General features: G+C 50.1%; 1 protein-coding gene across 1 annotated transcript in view; it reads left to right on the forward strand.

Moving 5' to 3' along the window:
• The first annotated feature begins 2,408 nt into the window (after nt 1–2,408).
• HADHA (hydroxyacyl-CoA dehydrogenase/3-ketoacyl-CoA thiolase/enoyl-CoA hydratase (trifunctional protein), alpha subunit) overlaps nt 2,409–17,642 on the forward strand; it is a 27,155-nt gene continuing 11,921 nt past the window's right edge. Inside the window, exons 1-10 of the mRNA XM_009890368.1 lie at nt 2,409–2,421; nt 3,612–3,653; nt 3,742–3,812; nt 4,609–4,742; nt 5,973–6,111; nt 7,127–7,246; nt 7,331–7,433; nt 12,225–12,347; nt 12,690–12,808; nt 13,653–13,709. Coding sequence (XP_009888670.1) covers nt 2,409–2,421; nt 3,612–3,653; nt 3,742–3,812; nt 4,609–4,742; nt 5,973–6,111; nt 7,127–7,246; nt 7,331–7,433; nt 12,225–12,347; nt 12,690–12,808; nt 13,653–13,709 — 921 coding nt within the window. The remainder of the gene's footprint in view (nt 2,422–3,611; nt 3,654–3,741; nt 3,813–4,608; nt 4,743–5,972; nt 6,112–7,126; nt 7,247–7,330; nt 7,434–12,224; nt 12,348–12,689; nt 12,809–13,652; nt 13,710–17,642) is intronic.

The raw sequence follows: 17,642 nt of genomic DNA on the forward strand, positions 1-17,642 counted from the left end.
TGTGTGTCCCCGATGCCCGTGTGTGCGTGCCCGGGGGAGGGTGTCCCCATGTCCTTGGCCATCTGGATCCTGGGGCTGTCCTCCAGGCGTGCAGGTGTGCCTGTGGGAAGGGGGTGTCTTTGCGTGGGTGGGGACAATGCCCCCAGGCGTGTTTGCGCCTCCAGGTGCCCCACAGTCTGTCTTTATTTTGGTATACAGGCGTCTCGGCCATTGACTAATGCTCACCTATGATCTGCCAAGCCGGGCAGTGTTTGCAGCGCTGGGTCGTGGTGCTTCCTCGCAGAGATGCCGAAGCAAGGAGTCACCATATGCCCCTTGGAAGGCCGAAGGGCAAGGCTCAGAGGCATCGGAAACCAGTTCTTATTTCTGCGCTTCGAAGGACCTCAGGGTCCAGTATCAATGTTGAGCTGCAATCTAGCAGCGTTTCGTTTAAACCTAATGGCTGTGTTACGTGCAGTGTTGGAGCGGGATTGCGCGTGAGCCGGTTGCTCCAGGAGCAGGGTGCCGCAATCGATGATGAGTACAACTGTGGTAACTCCGGTCATCACTCAGGCTGTCCTTGGTTGCATTTCTTGTTATAACTGGCAATACTCTTCATCACAAACAGTCCTGGAGCTGCTGTGAGGACGCTGTCGCTCGCCGTAATTAATAGCGTTGTTCTGCCGTAACACAGCATTTGTTAAATTAGATGCAAACCTCGCCAAGGCAGGCCAAAAAGCCTGCAGAAGGCAGTGTGAGCATGAGAGCTGGCTCTACCTGTTGGGCCGCGTGCCGTGTGCTAGCAGGTTCCCAGAGGGGATAGGAAAGCTCCGTTTATCAAAAGTTACCCGTCTTACAGCTCATAGTTCGGTGCTCAGTGCCATCAGCTCGCAGGTACGGGCTGAAAGTGTGGGCGGTTATCGTCCTGAGCTTCAGTGGGCTCTGCTGGTGCTTGGCTTGGTCCAGAGCTGCAAGAAGGCTTTTCTCCTGAAGCATCCATGGATGCTGTTCCCACTTCAAGTGGCATGCCGCGTCCGGGTGAGTGGAAGGGCGGGAAGGGGAAGTGCTGGACATGGAAGCAGGCGAGGAAATGACAGAGAAAAGAGAAAGTGGGGAGAAAGAGGTTGTGGCTGGGCTGTGTGAAAGGGGTGTTCTCCATTCTCTGCTGCGCCTGAGTTCTCAGCAAAGTCCTGGGAGCAACTGTCTGAAGTATCGGTGTCCCTGTCTCTAGACAGTCTTTTAATTGGAGTGAGTGAAGTAGTGAGAACGGAGTCGATATTCAGGGCTTTTAATTCTACAGTGAATGTTAGTGAAACAGCGGAAGCGTACATCTGGCCTGCTGCTTCTCCGCTACTTTAAAGGAGGATTTTTCTGGCTCCGATCTTGGCAAGTTACCATTGTACTGTTGAATGAATCAACGCTTAAAACAGATGTGCTGTGACTGTGACCAAGTAAATGTGCTTTTAGTTTTAGACCTGTTTTTCCACAAGTATTCTAGACTCTAAAATAAAGTACGGTCGGACTGAAGAAACCTGACTGAGATATTAAGCAGCTGTTACTCTGATGACAGTACCTTTCCCAAAACAGTTTATATTAAAATGTAGTGAGATTTGTTCAGTCATGCCCTTGATTGTTTTTTTTCCCCTCTTCTTCATATCTTTTGTTTTGCTAGAACTGAAAGGCAAAGTGGAATTCAAGGTTTAAAGTTTTCATGGAAGCAGTCTGTTTGGGAACTGCTATGACAGAGGAAAGCACGTTAGACCACAGAAGGAGAACAAAGTTAATTAATCCATTCCTTTTTTACTTTTAATTGAGATTGTGTGGTTTGCATGTGATGTAGTTTTTACTACATAGTGCCTTGCTCTCGGTAAGCGCTGGAGAGTGATGTGCTGCTTACCTTGTGGAAGGAAAACATTATCCCTTGCCTTGCAGCTGAGATTTGTTTGGTCTAATGCTCCTTCCTGCTGTGCCTAGCTGTGTGCAGCAACACAGCGTCGAAGTCAATGAATTCAGTACCATAGTTCAGTCCTTGTCTTCTGTTGAAAGTAGTGGAGCTGTGTGGCTTTTGTCGGGTTAAAATATGCCATTAAAAGTGCATCATATTTTGCTGAGGAGCATCTGTCAGCAGAGAAATGATTGTCAGACCACGCTCGGTTTTGTGGGAAATGAGCATTGGCGTTTAGGTTCAGGAGTACCAACTTCAGCATACAAACAGTTTAGGGAAATGAACATTGGCTACAGCAATCGCAAGCTGGGTATTGTCTTAGTCAAAAATTACTTTAAAGTAGCTTTGGAGTGGAAACCAGTTCACTCTTTGCGGTGTCGCGGGCACATGACACACACATGCACACAGAAACCTGTTTGCCGGGACAGACTGACACTGAATTTCCATCCCCACAGCGTCGCACCGTGTATCCTGGGCTCGGGGAATGGAGCGCAAAGGTCAGTCCCTGCTGCCAGCACCAGAGAGAAGGTGGAAAGAGGGGCAAAGTGCAGTGGAGCTGCAGCCCTGAGCCGGTGTCACGGGGCCGCGGGAGGGGGAAGCACCTCTTGGTGAGGTGCAGGCTGAGGTTTTGAGCTTGTTTTCCCTGCACTGGCTTTTCTGCCCTCTTGCTGCTGGGAATGGGAATGTTTCATTGCCGAACATTTTATCAGCGTTGAGCAGTAACCCTCCCCTAGCTAAATGGCTCTGTTCCAGTTGCTAAATGTGCCTGTGGGGCTTAAGAAGTAACGCTTTTACTAGATTTCAGACTTAAAGCAGCTTTGGCAGGGATTCAGCCTAGATCTGTGTTAGAGGATCCTCTCGGTCAAGATCAAGGTCGCTTGAGTAGAACTGGGCTTCATTCGTGTAGAGAGATCATCAGGCCAGTTACAATTTCCAGCAGAAAAAGGAGATGTGGGATTTATGAGTCAGAAAAGTGGCATTTCTCTTGTGGACAGAACTTCTTCGTACCTGGTCTGAGTTTTCTGAGTGCTTTGAAACAAGACAAGTTTGTCTAGCTGCTTCCATGTGTAATTAGTAGAGATGGATCTAGTATTTTGTTGATAGCTGGAGGCAAGAATAGATATTTTGTGTGCTCTTTTTGTGGCTCACCAGATGTAAAGCCTGTGATCTGTGAAGTAATACTGGGGGTGGCACCATTCTGCCACGTTCTCACTGGCACAAGAGCATGTTTTTACAGAAATATTCCAGGGCAGTTATGTTTGATTTCCGGCAAAGTTAACTTGCAGGCTTGAAACTTTCCGAAGTGCAGGAAGGTCTCCGGTTTAGGGTGTGAAGCAGTGTCGAATTGTGCATACTAAAGGCAAAACACCCCTGTGTGCTCCTCGCTTCATCTCTTGTCAGTTCTTTGGGAAGAAGGCTTTGATCTTTTTGCCCCCAGTTTGGCATTGCTGCTTTGGGAAGCTGCGGCGTGGAATCTGTGCTGTGAAGGTCACTTCAATAGCATGGAGTCTGCTGAACTCTGGTGGTGGCACAGGTCAAGCCGTAAGAGAAGGAACTGGCTCGTACTCGGGATTTTCCAAAACGCTGTACTCGGCACATGAGGGGAGATGGGAGAATGCATTCATAAAGGACAGTTAAGCTGAGACCACTGAGAATTCCTTTAACATCTGCAACATCTTTTCTTTAGGTTATGCTTGCTGTAACATCTCCACCTCCGCTGCGCTTCAGAGTAAGTGTAAAGCCTTTCTACATGAGTTCATTTTCCTTCTTAAAATCCACTGAGCATAAGCTGATAACACATTTCTCTTTGTTTCCAGATAGAACCCACGTTAGCTATGATATCAAAGGAGATGTCGCTGTTGTACGCTTCAACACACCAAATTCAAAGGTACTGTTTTAGCTGCCTGTGGTTAATAGGTGTGTAAGTGGAAACGGCAGGAATAGCAGTTGTATGCACAAAGCATTGAACGTGCTAATTTAAGACTTAAGAACTTTCCTAACCAGCAGCCTTTCAAAGTTGTGAACAGTCGAAATAGGAGAACGAGCGTTTGGGTGTTTCATGAGACACCTGAAAATGCCTCGTGGAAATATTTTGTATGTACTAAACTTACTTGTCTCTCACTGGCACAAGGTAGCACTAAATCTTACTAAGCTCTTGGATTCAAGGTGGTTAAGGAGAGTGTCCATTATATAGAGGGAAAAAAAGAAAGCTTAGAAGCTCATGAAATCTGTGCTTGAGGTCACAAACCACTGTTGGTGAGGTTAAGGAGGAACTTCTTAATAACAGATTACTTGATGACCTGCTGCAAGGTTTCATCTTGGAGGTTTTTTTTCTCACCGTATTATGACACAAGATGAACTAACTTTTATAGGAAATCTGGGCCCAATTTGAGTGCCCCAGAAGCATTATAATCATGCCAAGTAGTGGTCTGGCTGTTGGGCGAATTCCTTTCCTTTTCTTTGCAGAAAGCAGATCTTGAAATGCTGTCGAGCTACTGCTGCTCCTGGCTTCACGCAGATTGGAAAATCCATTCAGACCTACCATTGGCTTTAGCTTTTTGTTGTCAGTCTGTCCTCGGTGCGAGTTTTCTGATGATAGGATGGCTGAGCCCGGTACTTAGTCAGAGGTTAAACTCCGCTGTCTGCTGGGCTCCCTATTTACAATGCTTATTTGCTGCCTTCAGGTGAACACTCTATCCAAGCAACTGAACGCAGAGTTTAATGATGTCATGAATGAGATCTGGGCCAATGAATCTGTCAAAAGTGCCGTCCTCATCTCTTCAAAGCCAGGCTCTTTCATTGCTGGAGCAGATATCGAGTAAGTACGGGGGCGTTAGAAGTTATGCTGCTGGAGCTTTCTCTGAAGTCCAGCATCCAGGGCCAGCGGTCTGGTGCACTGTGAAGTCCGAGCAGTTTGCCACTGACATCTCCCCAGGGGTGAGGCAGAGGCTGGGAATGAAATCCATGTGCACAGGATGCCTAACTTGCTCAAATGAAGTTAGGACCTTGATCAAGAGGAACACGGCAAGACATTAAACCCGATTTGGCTGTAACACTTGGTCACTTCTTCCTGCGTGCCGGGGTGGCAGCCAAGGAAACCCTTCCTGGCTCCGGGGTGAGCATTGTCCTTTGGTCTGGGAGACAACAAGAGCAGATAATTTACATGCAGGACTTCATTTAAGCTGGGTTTGAGTGCCTGGCAGTCTGCCAGCGTGGCCCCTCGATTAGGCAGGATTTGGCACTCGGCCATGTGGAGCATCTGAGCTGCCTCCCAGGCGATTCGGCGTGGGGGACTCCTGCAGGGTGCGGGACGACCCGTGTGGGTGCTCTCACTGGGACCCGGAGTGCCGTTGGCTTCCAGTCCTGACATTGGCCAGGACGAAATAGTGGTTTAAAGACACAAAAAGACAGAATGCTCTGAAGAAAGAAGGTGAATTACAAATAGGCCCGTCAAAACCTTGTTAGTTTTTTGGCTGCCCTTATGCAGGGGCAGATACTTGATATATGCTGTGGTGGGAAGGAGGCAGCAGCTAGAGCAGAGCAAACCTGTGTTTAAGAGGTGTCTGCTGGTCTCAGCACCACGAGCCTCCCGAATTGCGCCTGCCTGGCAAACGCTGCAAGCCTCCGTGAGAATAATTGGCACAGGGAGTCTCTAATTGGCGGAGTGCAACATCAGAGCACTGGCCATCTGCTCCTCTAAAAAGTGATCCTGGGCTCTCCCCTCCGCCCTTCCTGGCAAGTGCTTTGAGGCTTCCTATGACCCTTCCTCCTCTCCCCCGAAGGCATTCAGAGCTCTGACACAAGGAAACTCATTCACTGCCCGCAGGCGCAGCCCAGTGTCACCACGCAGTGACTTACCCCACTGAATTTAGTAGTCTTCCTGTGTTGTCTGTAAGTGTAAGACCGGGGGACTAAACAGCTCTTGCCTGTCTGTCAGTCACTGGAGCTTTGTGGGAAAAGGGGAACGAACTCCTTGAAGCACTCTGGGTTTTACTGCTGTTTTCTCGGTGCTTTTCCAATTCTGATCAGCCTTTCTGCCTCCCTGCAGCATGATTGAAGCCTGCAAGACTTCTCAGGAAGTGACTCAGCTCTCTCAGGAAGGACAGAAGATGCTAGAAAAAATTGAGCAGTCTCCAAAGCCCGTAGTTGCTGCCATCAGTGGCTCCTGCCTGGGAGGAGGACTGGAGGTACTGAACGATTCTGGGCCTGACAAGCAGCAGTGGGAGTTGATAGTGCTGCGTCTCTAAACCAGCCAGACGATGCCGGCAGGACTACTTGGTGTGAGAGGGATTTGAGACCTGACGTGGGTTCATTACATCCATTCAAACGAGTTTGTGGCAAGTTAATGGCTCGGTTGTGCTTCGGGGCTCTGCCATGCTAATTTCTCTGTTTCTGTTGAAAGAGAGCCAATCGAATATGGATCTCTGTAGGCCAGGCTAATATTTAGATGAGCGTCCCAGGGAAAACCGGCTGTTTCCGGCAGGCATTGGATCTGGATAAATGCTACTGGCAGAGTCCAGGCTGGAAATTGCTGCTTTTCAGATGAACTGAGTCTCGTATCCCAGCAACTTCTGTTCTTTTAAAAGTTGTTGTGAGAGGGATGAGTGTGGGGAACGTGGCCAGGCTCCACCCTGGCCGGCGTACTCTGCTCTGCCGCATGCCGCTTTGGCTGGGTGCAGTATTTGCTTCGTAATCTCCATTTAGGATTTTGTAAACTGAAAGAATCTGTGGTAATTCCTGGAGCAAAGTTGTCACTGAAACCGAATAACCTTGTGGGAATGGAGTCTCTTCAGTGGTGTGCTGATTTCTCAAGCAGTCACAACTTTTTACAAGCACTGTGGTAACAGATTTGAACTTGGTGACCCAGTGATAAACCAAGTGTCGCGGCTGATCTGCAAATGGGACCATGGTCTCAGCGTAGTGACTGAATTTGGCCCTCGATGGTCCAGACGAGATATTTTAAAATAGCTTGGCTCAGTTTGGTAGTTTCATGTTTGTGTCATTGCTGCTTGCTGTGACCTGCCTGTGTGCCCTTCTCTTGCTGGAAGAAGCCATCAGTGAGCACAGAGGGAATTTGGGCAGTTGAATTAGGGAATTGGGGTAGGGTCGGGAACAGCGTGTAGGAAAAACTTTTGTGATGGATGTCCGGTCTTTCTGTGGCCTTTTGCAGGGAAATCTTTAGTTTTCTCTTCCTTTTTTAAGGTTGCCATTGCCTGTCACTACAGAATAGCGACAAAGGACAAGAAAACAGTCCTGGGAACGCCTGAAGTGTTGCTGGGTCTCCTGCCAGGGGCAGGGGGTACTCAGAGGCTGCCCAAGATGGTAAGGAGGAGAAAAACTTTACTCGATAGCCCCTTCTGCTGCACGCCGTGCTCCCATTCTGAAATCCCCTCTCTGCCCTTCCAGGTGGGACTTCCTGCTGCCTTTGATATGATGCTGACTGGAAGGAACATCCGCGCTGACAGAGCAAAGAAGATGGGTCTGGTTGACCAGCTGGTGGACCCACTAGGTCAGACATGACGCCTCGCAGTTGCTTGATCCGCTGCCTGTCACTTAACCCCTCCGCCTTGCTGAAATGGGTGGAGAAGCCATTGATGCAGTCAGCGGTCTGGTAGGGGCAAAGCATAAGGACTGCAGAGTCCTTACCGTGCTCTGCAGTGCAGTCTCCATTCCCACCTTGGAGGCATGTACACGGGGACCTTGAAATGTCGGGCTCCTGCTAGAGCTAAGTGGATTGGGAAAGGTTAGCGTAGAGGGCAGGCCTGCTGGCTCTCTTGCATAAGCTAATTATACAGATAAGAACCTGCATTCCTCATTTATCATGTCAGAGGGACAGGTTGCAACCCATAATGAAAGGAGAATAGGTGACCGATGTCTACGTTTATGCAGCCTGCAGATGTTAATCTTTGTGACAAGATCTTGAGAAGAAGCCAACCCCACAGCTTCGGCGCTCTGAATTGCCAACTGACTTCAGTTGGATGCAGAAATCCTTGCGAACCGCAGACCAAATTGCACTTCCAAGTGCTGCGTGGGCTAGTGAATAATTTCTTGCTTCTGCTGCTCTTTCACTAGGGGGGGGCTTTCTTGGAAGGTGACTAAATGGAGGGGCAAATCCTCCGCAGCCGCCCCTGAAAGGTGTGAGCAGCCAGGAGTTAGAATGGAAACCACTGTGCCAGCTGGTACTGCCACCCAGTTGCCCTGTGCTGAGCTTTGTTTTCCCCAGGCATAGCGTGGCCAGAGTACCCTGGTGGCCCTTAGCTCCCGAATTTGAAGAAAATAAAATAAACAAAAAGAAAATATGCTGCTGCCTACCCTGAGAAGTGCAAGGGAAGGGCCTGTGTCAGTTCTGCCTCAGGTGCCAGTGTTCAGCTGGATGAGATATCCTTAATTGTATTCTCGCGTATAAAACAGGTCAGTGGTAACCACTGAGTTAAAATTGCCTGAATAAACTTTCCCACTGTATACTTGCTTAAATGTGAGTTGGCTTTTAAGAGCCAGCAAACATGGCTTTTTATACCAACGGTTACAGTGGCTCGCTTAAAGGAAACCTGAACTTTCTGAAGAGCTGTGTGGAATCTGGCTCAGACCAGATAAGCTCATAGGAGGAACACAAAACCCCAAATTCTATGCAAGCATTCGAGGCATTCCTTGTTCATTCAAATAGCAGCCAGTGCCAGAAGGCCTTCTGCTGAGTATTCTCATTTTCATTCTCAATATCTGGGGGAAAGCAGCTTTAACTGGGGTGATGCTTTAACTGATTATAGAAAGCTTTGAAGGAGGGAGACAGCATTAATCAGGAGGCAATTTCATGGGGTGCAATCAGCGCTCCTTCAGTAGAGAGCTCTACAGCATTCTCTCGATCTATTTACTACTGTGCCCAGATCTAATTCTGGCGTGTGCCTTTTATATAAGAAAGCAGATGTGAGTCGACAGCTTGGAGCTCCTGGGTTAGGGCACTACAAATTGTTGGGAGGTAACCTCAAGGAAAGTAAACCCACATATGCGGGTTTGACCACCTTGCCTGAATAGTTCTTATAGCTCAGACTTACAAACAAACAGCTTTTCTTCAGCTGTAGCGTCAAAGTCCAGTGCTTGTTGGCATTGAACACCCAAGGTAATGGAAAGGGGAAATCGGGTGTTCACGTCATGTAGCACATCAGGTCACTAAAGCTGAAAGGTGTCAGCCTTGAAGTGGTGGGAAGAGAATTTGGAAGCTGGTAAGGTTTGAGCTCAGAAATCCCAAATGCTCTCAAATTGCCAATAAATTCTCTAAAACCCACTGGGCATTGCCAAAATGTACATTATGCAGCAGCTCTGTGTTAAGTTTTCTGAGCTGCCTGTAAAATGAAATACGTTGCTTTCTTTGGACAGTTTTCCCTAAAATAGCTCCAACATGCTGCCAGGGCACGAGTGAGACTTCCTAACAGTGAGCGTTCATGATCTGGTCAAAGTGTACATGCTTCTTGCTGAGAGACCCTCCAGCAGGCAGCGGCATCAGGCTCTGCTGAGAGTACGCTCTCAAGATTTTACGCAAAGAGAGGTGAAACCTTAGAGTTGAAGACCTCAGCTTTTGGTGGAGGGAGAGAGTAGTGGGGAGGTGAAAGAGGAGGGGTTCTCTCTTTTGTTTTTGTTCTTTAAGTGTCTACTGTGGTGTTTTCTTAGCTCTGAGGACTCTGTGCAGCATCTGGGTGCGGTTGGAGCAGTTTATAGCGAAGGTTAATGAGGTTGGCCAGCCGTAAGGATACAAGTTGTAACCTCAGCAGGTTCGTTGTGCTAGTCCAGAGGCAGCCCCAAGGCTGCACGTTTAGCTGGTGGCCCTGTGCAGAATTGCTGGGCATTGCTCTTTCAGTAATGACTCGTTGTATTTGCCTCCAGCACCTTTACACAACTGCTTTTTCAGCCCTGCACTCCATCCTCCTGTACTGCAGATACAAGTCCTGTGCTTGGAAGTTGTGCAGCCCACCCCCAGAGATTGCTAAAACTCATTTTGTGGTGGCTTGCTTCGTTGTTTGTGGGACAGCTTTAAGTTAGCACAGGTGGGCCAGAAGATGGATGGCACACTGCCTGGAGCCTGGCTGGGGGTGGCTGTGTGTGGTGTTAGCGAAACCAACGGAGAGACTTCACAGAATCACAGAATCTTCCGAGTTGGAAGGGACCTCTCGAGACCACCCAGCCCCACTCCCCTGCTAAAGCAGGACTGCCCAGAGCACATCCCTCAGGACTGCATCCAGGCGGGTCTTGAAAACCTCCAGAGAAGGGGACTCCACCCCCTCCCTGGGCAGCCTGTGCCACTGCTCTGTCACCCCAACCCTAAAGAAGGGTTTCCGTCTGTTGGAACGGAACTTCCTCTCTTCCAACTTGTGCCCATCGCCCCTCGTCCTGTCCCTGGGAACCACCGAGAAGAGTCTGGCTCCATCCTCCTCCAACCCCCCCTTTAGATACGTGTATGCCATAATAAGGTCTCCCCTCAGCCTTCTCCTCTCCAGGCTAAAGAGTCCCAGCGCTCTCAGCCTCTCCTCACACGGGAGATGCTCCAGTCCCTCAGTCATCTTGGTTGCCCTTCGCTGGACCCTCTCCAGCAGTTCCCTGTCCCTCTTGAACTGGGGAGCCCAAAACTGGACACAGCATTCCAGTTGTGGCCTCAGCAGTGCCGAGTAGAGGGGGAGAATGACCTGCACTGAGGTCAAAGGTGGAGGTTTCATTGGACATCAGCTCCAGTACAAGTAATTTTCGAGGACGCAGCACTTCATAACTTGCCTTATGTATTTAATAGCAGCAGTGTTGGTATGACTTACCTGTGCAGACTCACCGTTCCACATAAGCAAGGAGAGGTGCAACAAGAGGGAGGGCAGGCGGAACACGGGTTGTGTTGAGATACAGGGGTGCCTGCAGTTCTGCAAGGTGAGGGGGTGAGGGCTAAAGGGCACAATTTGCAAAAAGATGGTCAGGCGCTGAAACAGAGAGGTGATGGGACCTCCATCCTTGGAGGTGTTCTGAGACTGGCAGAACATGTCCCTAAGCAGCCTGATCTAATTCCAGAGTTGGATTTAACTTTGATCTTGGCTGTGCTTTGAGCAGTGGGTCAGACCGGATGGCGTCCCTTCCAGCCAAAGCTATCCCGTGGCTCCGTGAAAGTGGTGTTGATGTTTTAAGTGGCATACTGCTCTCTGCTCCCATTGGGAGCTGGCGTTTTGGCGTTTCTGCATAATGCTGTGGATATTAAATGCCTTGGGGCCTTCACGTAGTTGTCTGTTGAGCCTTTCCCTCGTTGTTCATAATCAAGAGAAGTCAAAGAGGCGGCAGGGAATAGCGTGGTAGCAATTCAAAGGAAGATGTTGCTGTCTCATCCTTGCTTCTCTGCATCATCATCCATCAGTGATAATGTAGTTTCCAAGCCACTCGCCGTGGTATTTGAAAAGCCACGGCAGTCAGGAGAAGTCCTCGGTGACTGGAAAAAGGGAAACATTGCACCCGTTTTTAAAAAGGGTAGAAAGGAGGACGCTGGGGACTACCGACTTGTCAGCCTGACCTGTCTGCCTGGGAAGGTCATGGAACAGATCCTCCTGGAAGCTATGCTAAGGCACATGGAGGACAGAGAGGTGATACAAGACAGCCAGCATGGCTTCACCAAGGGCAGGTCCTGGCTGACAGCACAGGGGCCTTCTGTGATGGAGTGACTCCATCAGTGGATGTGGCTGGCCAGGAGCTGGCAACGTGCGCTGGAGCCCAGCGAGCCCCCGGCATCCCAGGCTGCATCCCCAGCAGCGTGGCCAGCAGGGCGAGGGGGGATTGTGCCCCTCTGCTGCGCTCTGCTCTGGGGAGACCCCCCTGCAGTGCTGCCTCCAGCTCGGGGGCCACCAAGATAAGAAGGACATGGACCTGTTGGAGCGGAGCCAGAGGAGGCCACCAAGATGCTGGGAGGGCTGGAGCCCCTCTGCTGGGAGGACAGGCTGGGAGAGTTGGGGGGTTTCAGCTCTGGGTCAGGGAGGGGAGCCGTGAGACGAGGGGGAATGGTTTGACACTGGAAGAGGGTAGATTGAGATGAGATATGAGGAAGAAATGTTTCCCTGTGCGGGCGGTGATCCCCTGGGGCAGGTTGCCCCGAGAAGCTGTGGCTGCCCCATCCCTGGAGGTGTTCAAGGCCAGGTTGGACGGGGCTTGGAGCAACCTGGGCTGGGGGGAGGTGTCCTTGCCCAGGGCAGGGGGGTTGGACTGGATGGGCTTTAACGGTCCCTTCCCACCCAAACCATTCTATGATAACTTCTGCTGCATTTCCTCAAGACTTCTCTTGTGTTCACAGGGCCAGGTGTGAAGACTCCAGAAGCACGAACGATTGAGTACTTGGAGGAGGTAGCCATTGGCTTTGCCAGAGGACTGGCCAACAGAACTGTGTCTGCCAAAAGGTCGAAAGGGCTAATACAGAGTAAGTCTGTGGGCATAACAGCTCTGTGGGTCTGCTCTGCGCTGATCCCCTTTAGCAGTGCCCTCATGCAGTTGCGGAGCCCCAAATTGATGACATCTCTGTGTGAGTTCTACTCCGCAGAGCTCGGTGTCGCCAGTTGGATTAGGAGGGTACGGACTCATCTGTGGAACAAGGCATAGGTGCTCTTCTGAGCAGACCATGCTACTTGTGGCTAGCTGAGTTTGAGGTGCATGTTTCTATTGCAGATATTCAGACCTATACACTTTATCTTTCCGGTTAATCATTTAAAGACTGGTTGTGCATATAGCACTGTGCTGAGACGTGTTTTGTCCCATCTTGCAGAGATAACAGACTATGCTATGGCTCTTCCTTTCGTGAGGCAGCAAGTCTACAAGACAGTGGAGGGCAAAGTTCAGAAGCAAACCAAAGGACTCTACCCTGCTCCACTAAAGATCATTGAGGTAACCACCGCTGCGAGGCCCAAGAAACGACCGTGGAGGTGGATCTGTGGGATAACGCGGCAACGGACAGAGGGAAGGTGGTTCCTTCCTCTGGGTCAAGCCATACGCCCTGGTCTTCACAGAAAGGCAGCCTTGCTGAGTGCTAGCTGTGTGGTGTATCGAGCAAGCGCGGTAAAAGGCGGAATAGCTTCCCAGAATATGATCACCAGTTTTTGTGATACTGGTAACCAGTAAGGGCAAGCTCAAGAATCCCAGTCAAGGATAGGCTTACCTGGAATACTTTGTCAGTGAAACTTTCAGCTGCAGTTTTTCCAGGTTTCCTGTACAGTTTCGAAAGAGTTGGGTTAACCTGCTTGAAGCCAGGAAAATATAAATTGCTGTTTTCATAGCACTGGCCACGCAATACTTTACAAGTTATTCCCCTGAGTTACACAGGCATTGCATTACTTACAGACACTGTCTGTGGTTGAATCCTTAAAGTGACTTTTCGCTATTTGAGTTGTTGCGAAGACTTCTCTAAAACCCGGGAACGCCCCACCTCTGATTCTGAGAGCAGCGGCATTACAGGAGCACAGTCCTACTGAAAACAATTCCTGAAACCACAAGTTATGTGTAAAAAAAAAAAATTAACCTGATAGAAAATTCCTTGCCGTCGTAGCTGTTCTGTGCTGGAAGGACGAGGTGATTCATAGCTGTGTTTTGAACAGCGTGGACAGGACCCAGAGAGTCTGAAGTGTGCCTTGAGTATTGGGGAGGGGCAGCTAAACAACGGCTCTCGTTAAAGCGTAGCAGTTGGCACGCATGACTTAACAGCGGCGTATCTTTATTGTTCTTCTTTGACTAGGTTGTAAAGACCGGTCTTGATCAGGGGCATGACGCCGGATACCTCACTGAATCCCAGGTAAGGAGATTAGATCCCTCGTAGTAATCGGTACGTTGTGTAGTCAGGGGGGATTTGCTTTTAATCGCACACAAAGGGTAATATTTGTCACAGGCTGCTGAAAATGGTGTCTTGTTCCCTGCGCCTTCTGCTGGCAGTGGGGCTGTGAAAAAGGCCTGTCTTGGACAACAGAACTGTTTGTCAGCGTTCTTCATCTGTGAAAACACTTTGTGCCTTTTCTCAGTCCTGTCTGTGTTATCTTTTTTGCGTGGGGAATAACCAGACGGAGTTCGCCGATCTAGGTTTCACGTAAGAGGACTTTGATGTCTCTGTGTGTCTGGGCACCGTTTGTTTTTCCCGATTGTCACAGGGGAGAGAGAACCCAGAGCTGTGGGTACCGTGCTGTCAGTCTCATCAGTGTCTCCCAGCAATTTGCTGAAAACAAATAATTTCTTTGAAGAATTAACTGTCATTTTTACCCGCGTTCTATTTACTCTGTCACCTTTTTTCACAATCGTCTTTGTTCAGGCTGTTGCTTCTCCATTACTCTTGTTTTGCTCTTTGTCCTGTTTTCTAGTCCGGGTTCTTTGCACTGATCCTTTCTCACCCATTGATAATTTTGGCTGCTTCTGAAAATTAGGTGTGCTTTTTTTCAGTAGTGGTTTCTCACCCAGAACAGGACTTCGCTCTCCTTATCCCTTGGTCAAACTTACCTATTTAGTAGCCGCTCCAGTCAGCGTACTGGCCAGTACTGGCAGTTCAGGGGGACCTCAGCACACCGGAGGACTGGGCAGACGGGAACCTTTGTGAAGTTCAGCAAAGGGAAACGCCAAGTGCTGCCCCGGGGAGGAATAACCCCGTGCACTAGCACAGGCTGGGGGCCAGCTGACTGGAGAGAGTCCAGCGAAGGGCCACAAGGATGATTAAAGGCATCCAACACACGAGGAGAGACTGGGAGCCCTGGGACTGGAGAAGGGAAGGCTCGGGGGTTCTTGTCAAGGCGTATAAATGCCAGGTAGGAAGCAGTAAAGAAGGCATAGCTACAGTTTTCTCAGTGGTATCCAGTGGCAGAATAAGAGGTAACGGGCACAAACTGAAATGGGAAATTCCACTTAAATATGCAAACAACTTTTTTTTTTTTACTGTAAAAGCTATTGAATGCTGGAACAGGTTGCCCAGAGAGACTGTGGAGTCTCCCTCCACGGTGATACCAAGCGGGAACAGTCCAAAGCAGCCTGCTGTAGTTGGCCGTGCTTTGAGCGACAAGCTCCACAGGTCTCTTTGTGTCACCTCTTCAGTGGTTCTGGGATTCTGTGAAATAAACCTCTGTTTCATTCTTCCTTTCCCTTCAGTTCTTTAGTTCCCCGGCACAGGCGGTTTAGCACCAATAGCAACTGTTAAGGGAGGTAAAATCTTTTGCATTTTTAACGCCCAGAAGACTTCACCTCTTGTTCTGCTTGCTGCTTTTCCCCATCGTAGGTCCAGCCAGTGGTGAGGCTGAGCGGGTATTAGAGTCGCAGAAGAGATATCCTATTGCAGAGGTGTAGGTACACACAGACACGCGCGCGTTCACAAGCAGAGCGTACAGGCGTGGGTGGCTGCACAGACCGCGCAGTGCCTTTACCGGTGACACACGTGAACACAAACCGCTCACAGGCTTGGCCAACGTGGGTGATTGCTGTTCCACCTGGGTTGACTGATCAGAATTGAAGCTCACGTGTGGCAATAAGTGCACATGTGTGCATACACACACACCCCCCACACCCTTTAGTAACTGGCTGTAGATGTTTCATCTGTCCATTAGTTGGCCACTGGGCCCAGTCTGACCAGCTTGCTGGCACACCGACCTCATGTTCTAAACGCCGTCCAGTCCTGCCTGAGGTTTGCTAGTGACCTACTCGGGAAAACAGGCACCGAGTTGAATATGGAGGTAGCACAGACTGTGGCAGGCAGGTCCGGGGCTCGAGCAGGCGAGTATACGCACCAGCGGCTTGCTTACGCGTTCTTTAGTTCCCCGGCACAGGCAGTTTAGCACCAATAGCAACTGTTAAGGGAGGTAAAATCTTTTGCATTTTTAACGCCCAGAAGACTTCACCTCTTGTTCTGCTTGCTGCTTTTCCCCATCGTAGGTCCAGCCAGTGGTGAGGCTGAGCGGGTATTAGAGTCGCAGAAGAGATATCCTATTGCAGAGGCGTAGGTACACACAGACACGCGCGCGTTCACAAGCAGAGCGTACAGGCGTGGGTGGCTGCACAGACCGCGCAGTGCCTTTACCGGTGACACACGTGAACACAAACCGCTCACAGGCTTGGCCAACGTGGGTGATTGCTGTTCCACCTGGGTTGACTGATCAGAATTGAAGCTCACGTGTGGCAATAAGTGCACATGTGTGCATACACACACACCCCCCACACCCTTTAGTAACTGGCTGTAGATGTTTCATCTGTCCATTAGTTGGCCACTGGGCCCAGTCTGACCAGCTTGCTGGCACACCGACCTCATGTTCTAAACGCCGTCCAGTCCTGCCTGAGGTTTGCTAGTGACCTACTCGGGAAAACAGGCACCGAGTTGAATATGGAGGTAGCACAGACTGTGGCAGGCAGGGCCGGGGCTCGAGCAGGCGAGTATACGCACCAGCGGCTTGCTTACGCGTGACTCGTATCACACACACGCAGAGTCTTTGTTTTCCCGTGCTTGTTCATCCTCGGCCATCTTGGTCCCTCCCTTTCTCTGCCCTTGTCTCTGCCTTAATAAACAACCTGCCCCTGATTAGTTTTTCCTCGCTGGTCCCAGTTTCGCTACATCTGTACTCGAATTTGTTATTTCTGATACTGAAGAGGTAATTCTGGCTGTGCCCCGAGTCACTGGTGTGGTTACCTGGGCACTGCTGCCTCTGCAAGACCTCTGTCCCCAGAAGAGCCACAACACTCCCATCTGATTAGCTCTGCATCTGGGTCATCTCTCACATCGCTGCCCCTTAACCACCGGTGAAATCTGTCTGTCCACCAACAGTACTCTCTGTAGCTTTCACCAGCTTCTCACGCTGCTCTGTGTCACGTCCCGCAGTCTTTCCTGCCGTGTTCAGTAGCTCCTTTTGTCCTCTCCTGGTGCTAAGGTCCTGGTCTGAGCTGTAGCTGTCTGCCTCCTACCTTAACAGTGCCCTCCTGGGTATACCCCATCTGTTCTGGTTATGCATTCCACCCACGTTTGGTCTGGTGCTGCATAAAAGGCTTGGGATACTCTGTTCCTTACAGAAAAGAATGAATGTTTTTTTTTTTTCCTGAGAATAGCAGCAGGATGGAGATCTTCCCAGAACCCTCTGAAGAATAAGAAGTGTCAGTGTCGTGTCTTTTTTTCATGCCTCCCTCTTTCCCCCAGGATAGGAGCCTTGCAGGTTCTCTTCCAGGCTTTGTGTTTCTGATATTTTAACAAGGCTCTAACTCGCAGGACAGCGGTGAAGGAAGATACAGGCTGCTCGGGACTACATTGCGTTGGCGGCTTCCCTTAGCTGACTCGGCTCAGACAACATTAGTTTTCTGTCGTCTTACGCTGCCTTTTGTCTCCCTGACTGCTTTCCCGTTTCATGCCGAGTGCTGGGAGGTTACGCAGGCCTTCGATTTTGTTGCCGGTCCGCGGTCCTCCGAAAATAGTGTCGGGCTACTGCTGTCGGTGAGAATTGGCCTGTGTGAAGATTTTTCCCAAAGTCTGAGGGCAGAGCCCTTTCGCCTGGAAGCCACTGGGGCAATGGCCCCAGTTAGTGCAGGATGCACGCGGGGGAGAAGGGATGCTGTGGCAGTGAGATACAGTCCTGCCGCTGGGGAAGTAGAAGTGGCTTCTGCACTGATCTCCCAGGACCCCGCAGCTGCTGGCTGGCCGAGGCAGCCACGTCCCTTCTGGCTCATCGTCACACCAGTGAACGGCTCCCAAAGCCGCGCCGGGGGGGGGGGAAAGAGC

Source organism: Charadrius vociferus, unplaced genomic scaffold (genome assembly GCF_000708025.1).
Source record: "Charadrius vociferus isolate BGI_N301 unplaced genomic scaffold, ASM70802v2 scaffold647, whole genome shotgun sequence".
NCBI classification, from domain to species: domain Eukaryota; kingdom Metazoa; phylum Chordata; class Aves; order Charadriiformes; family Charadriidae; genus Charadrius; species Charadrius vociferus.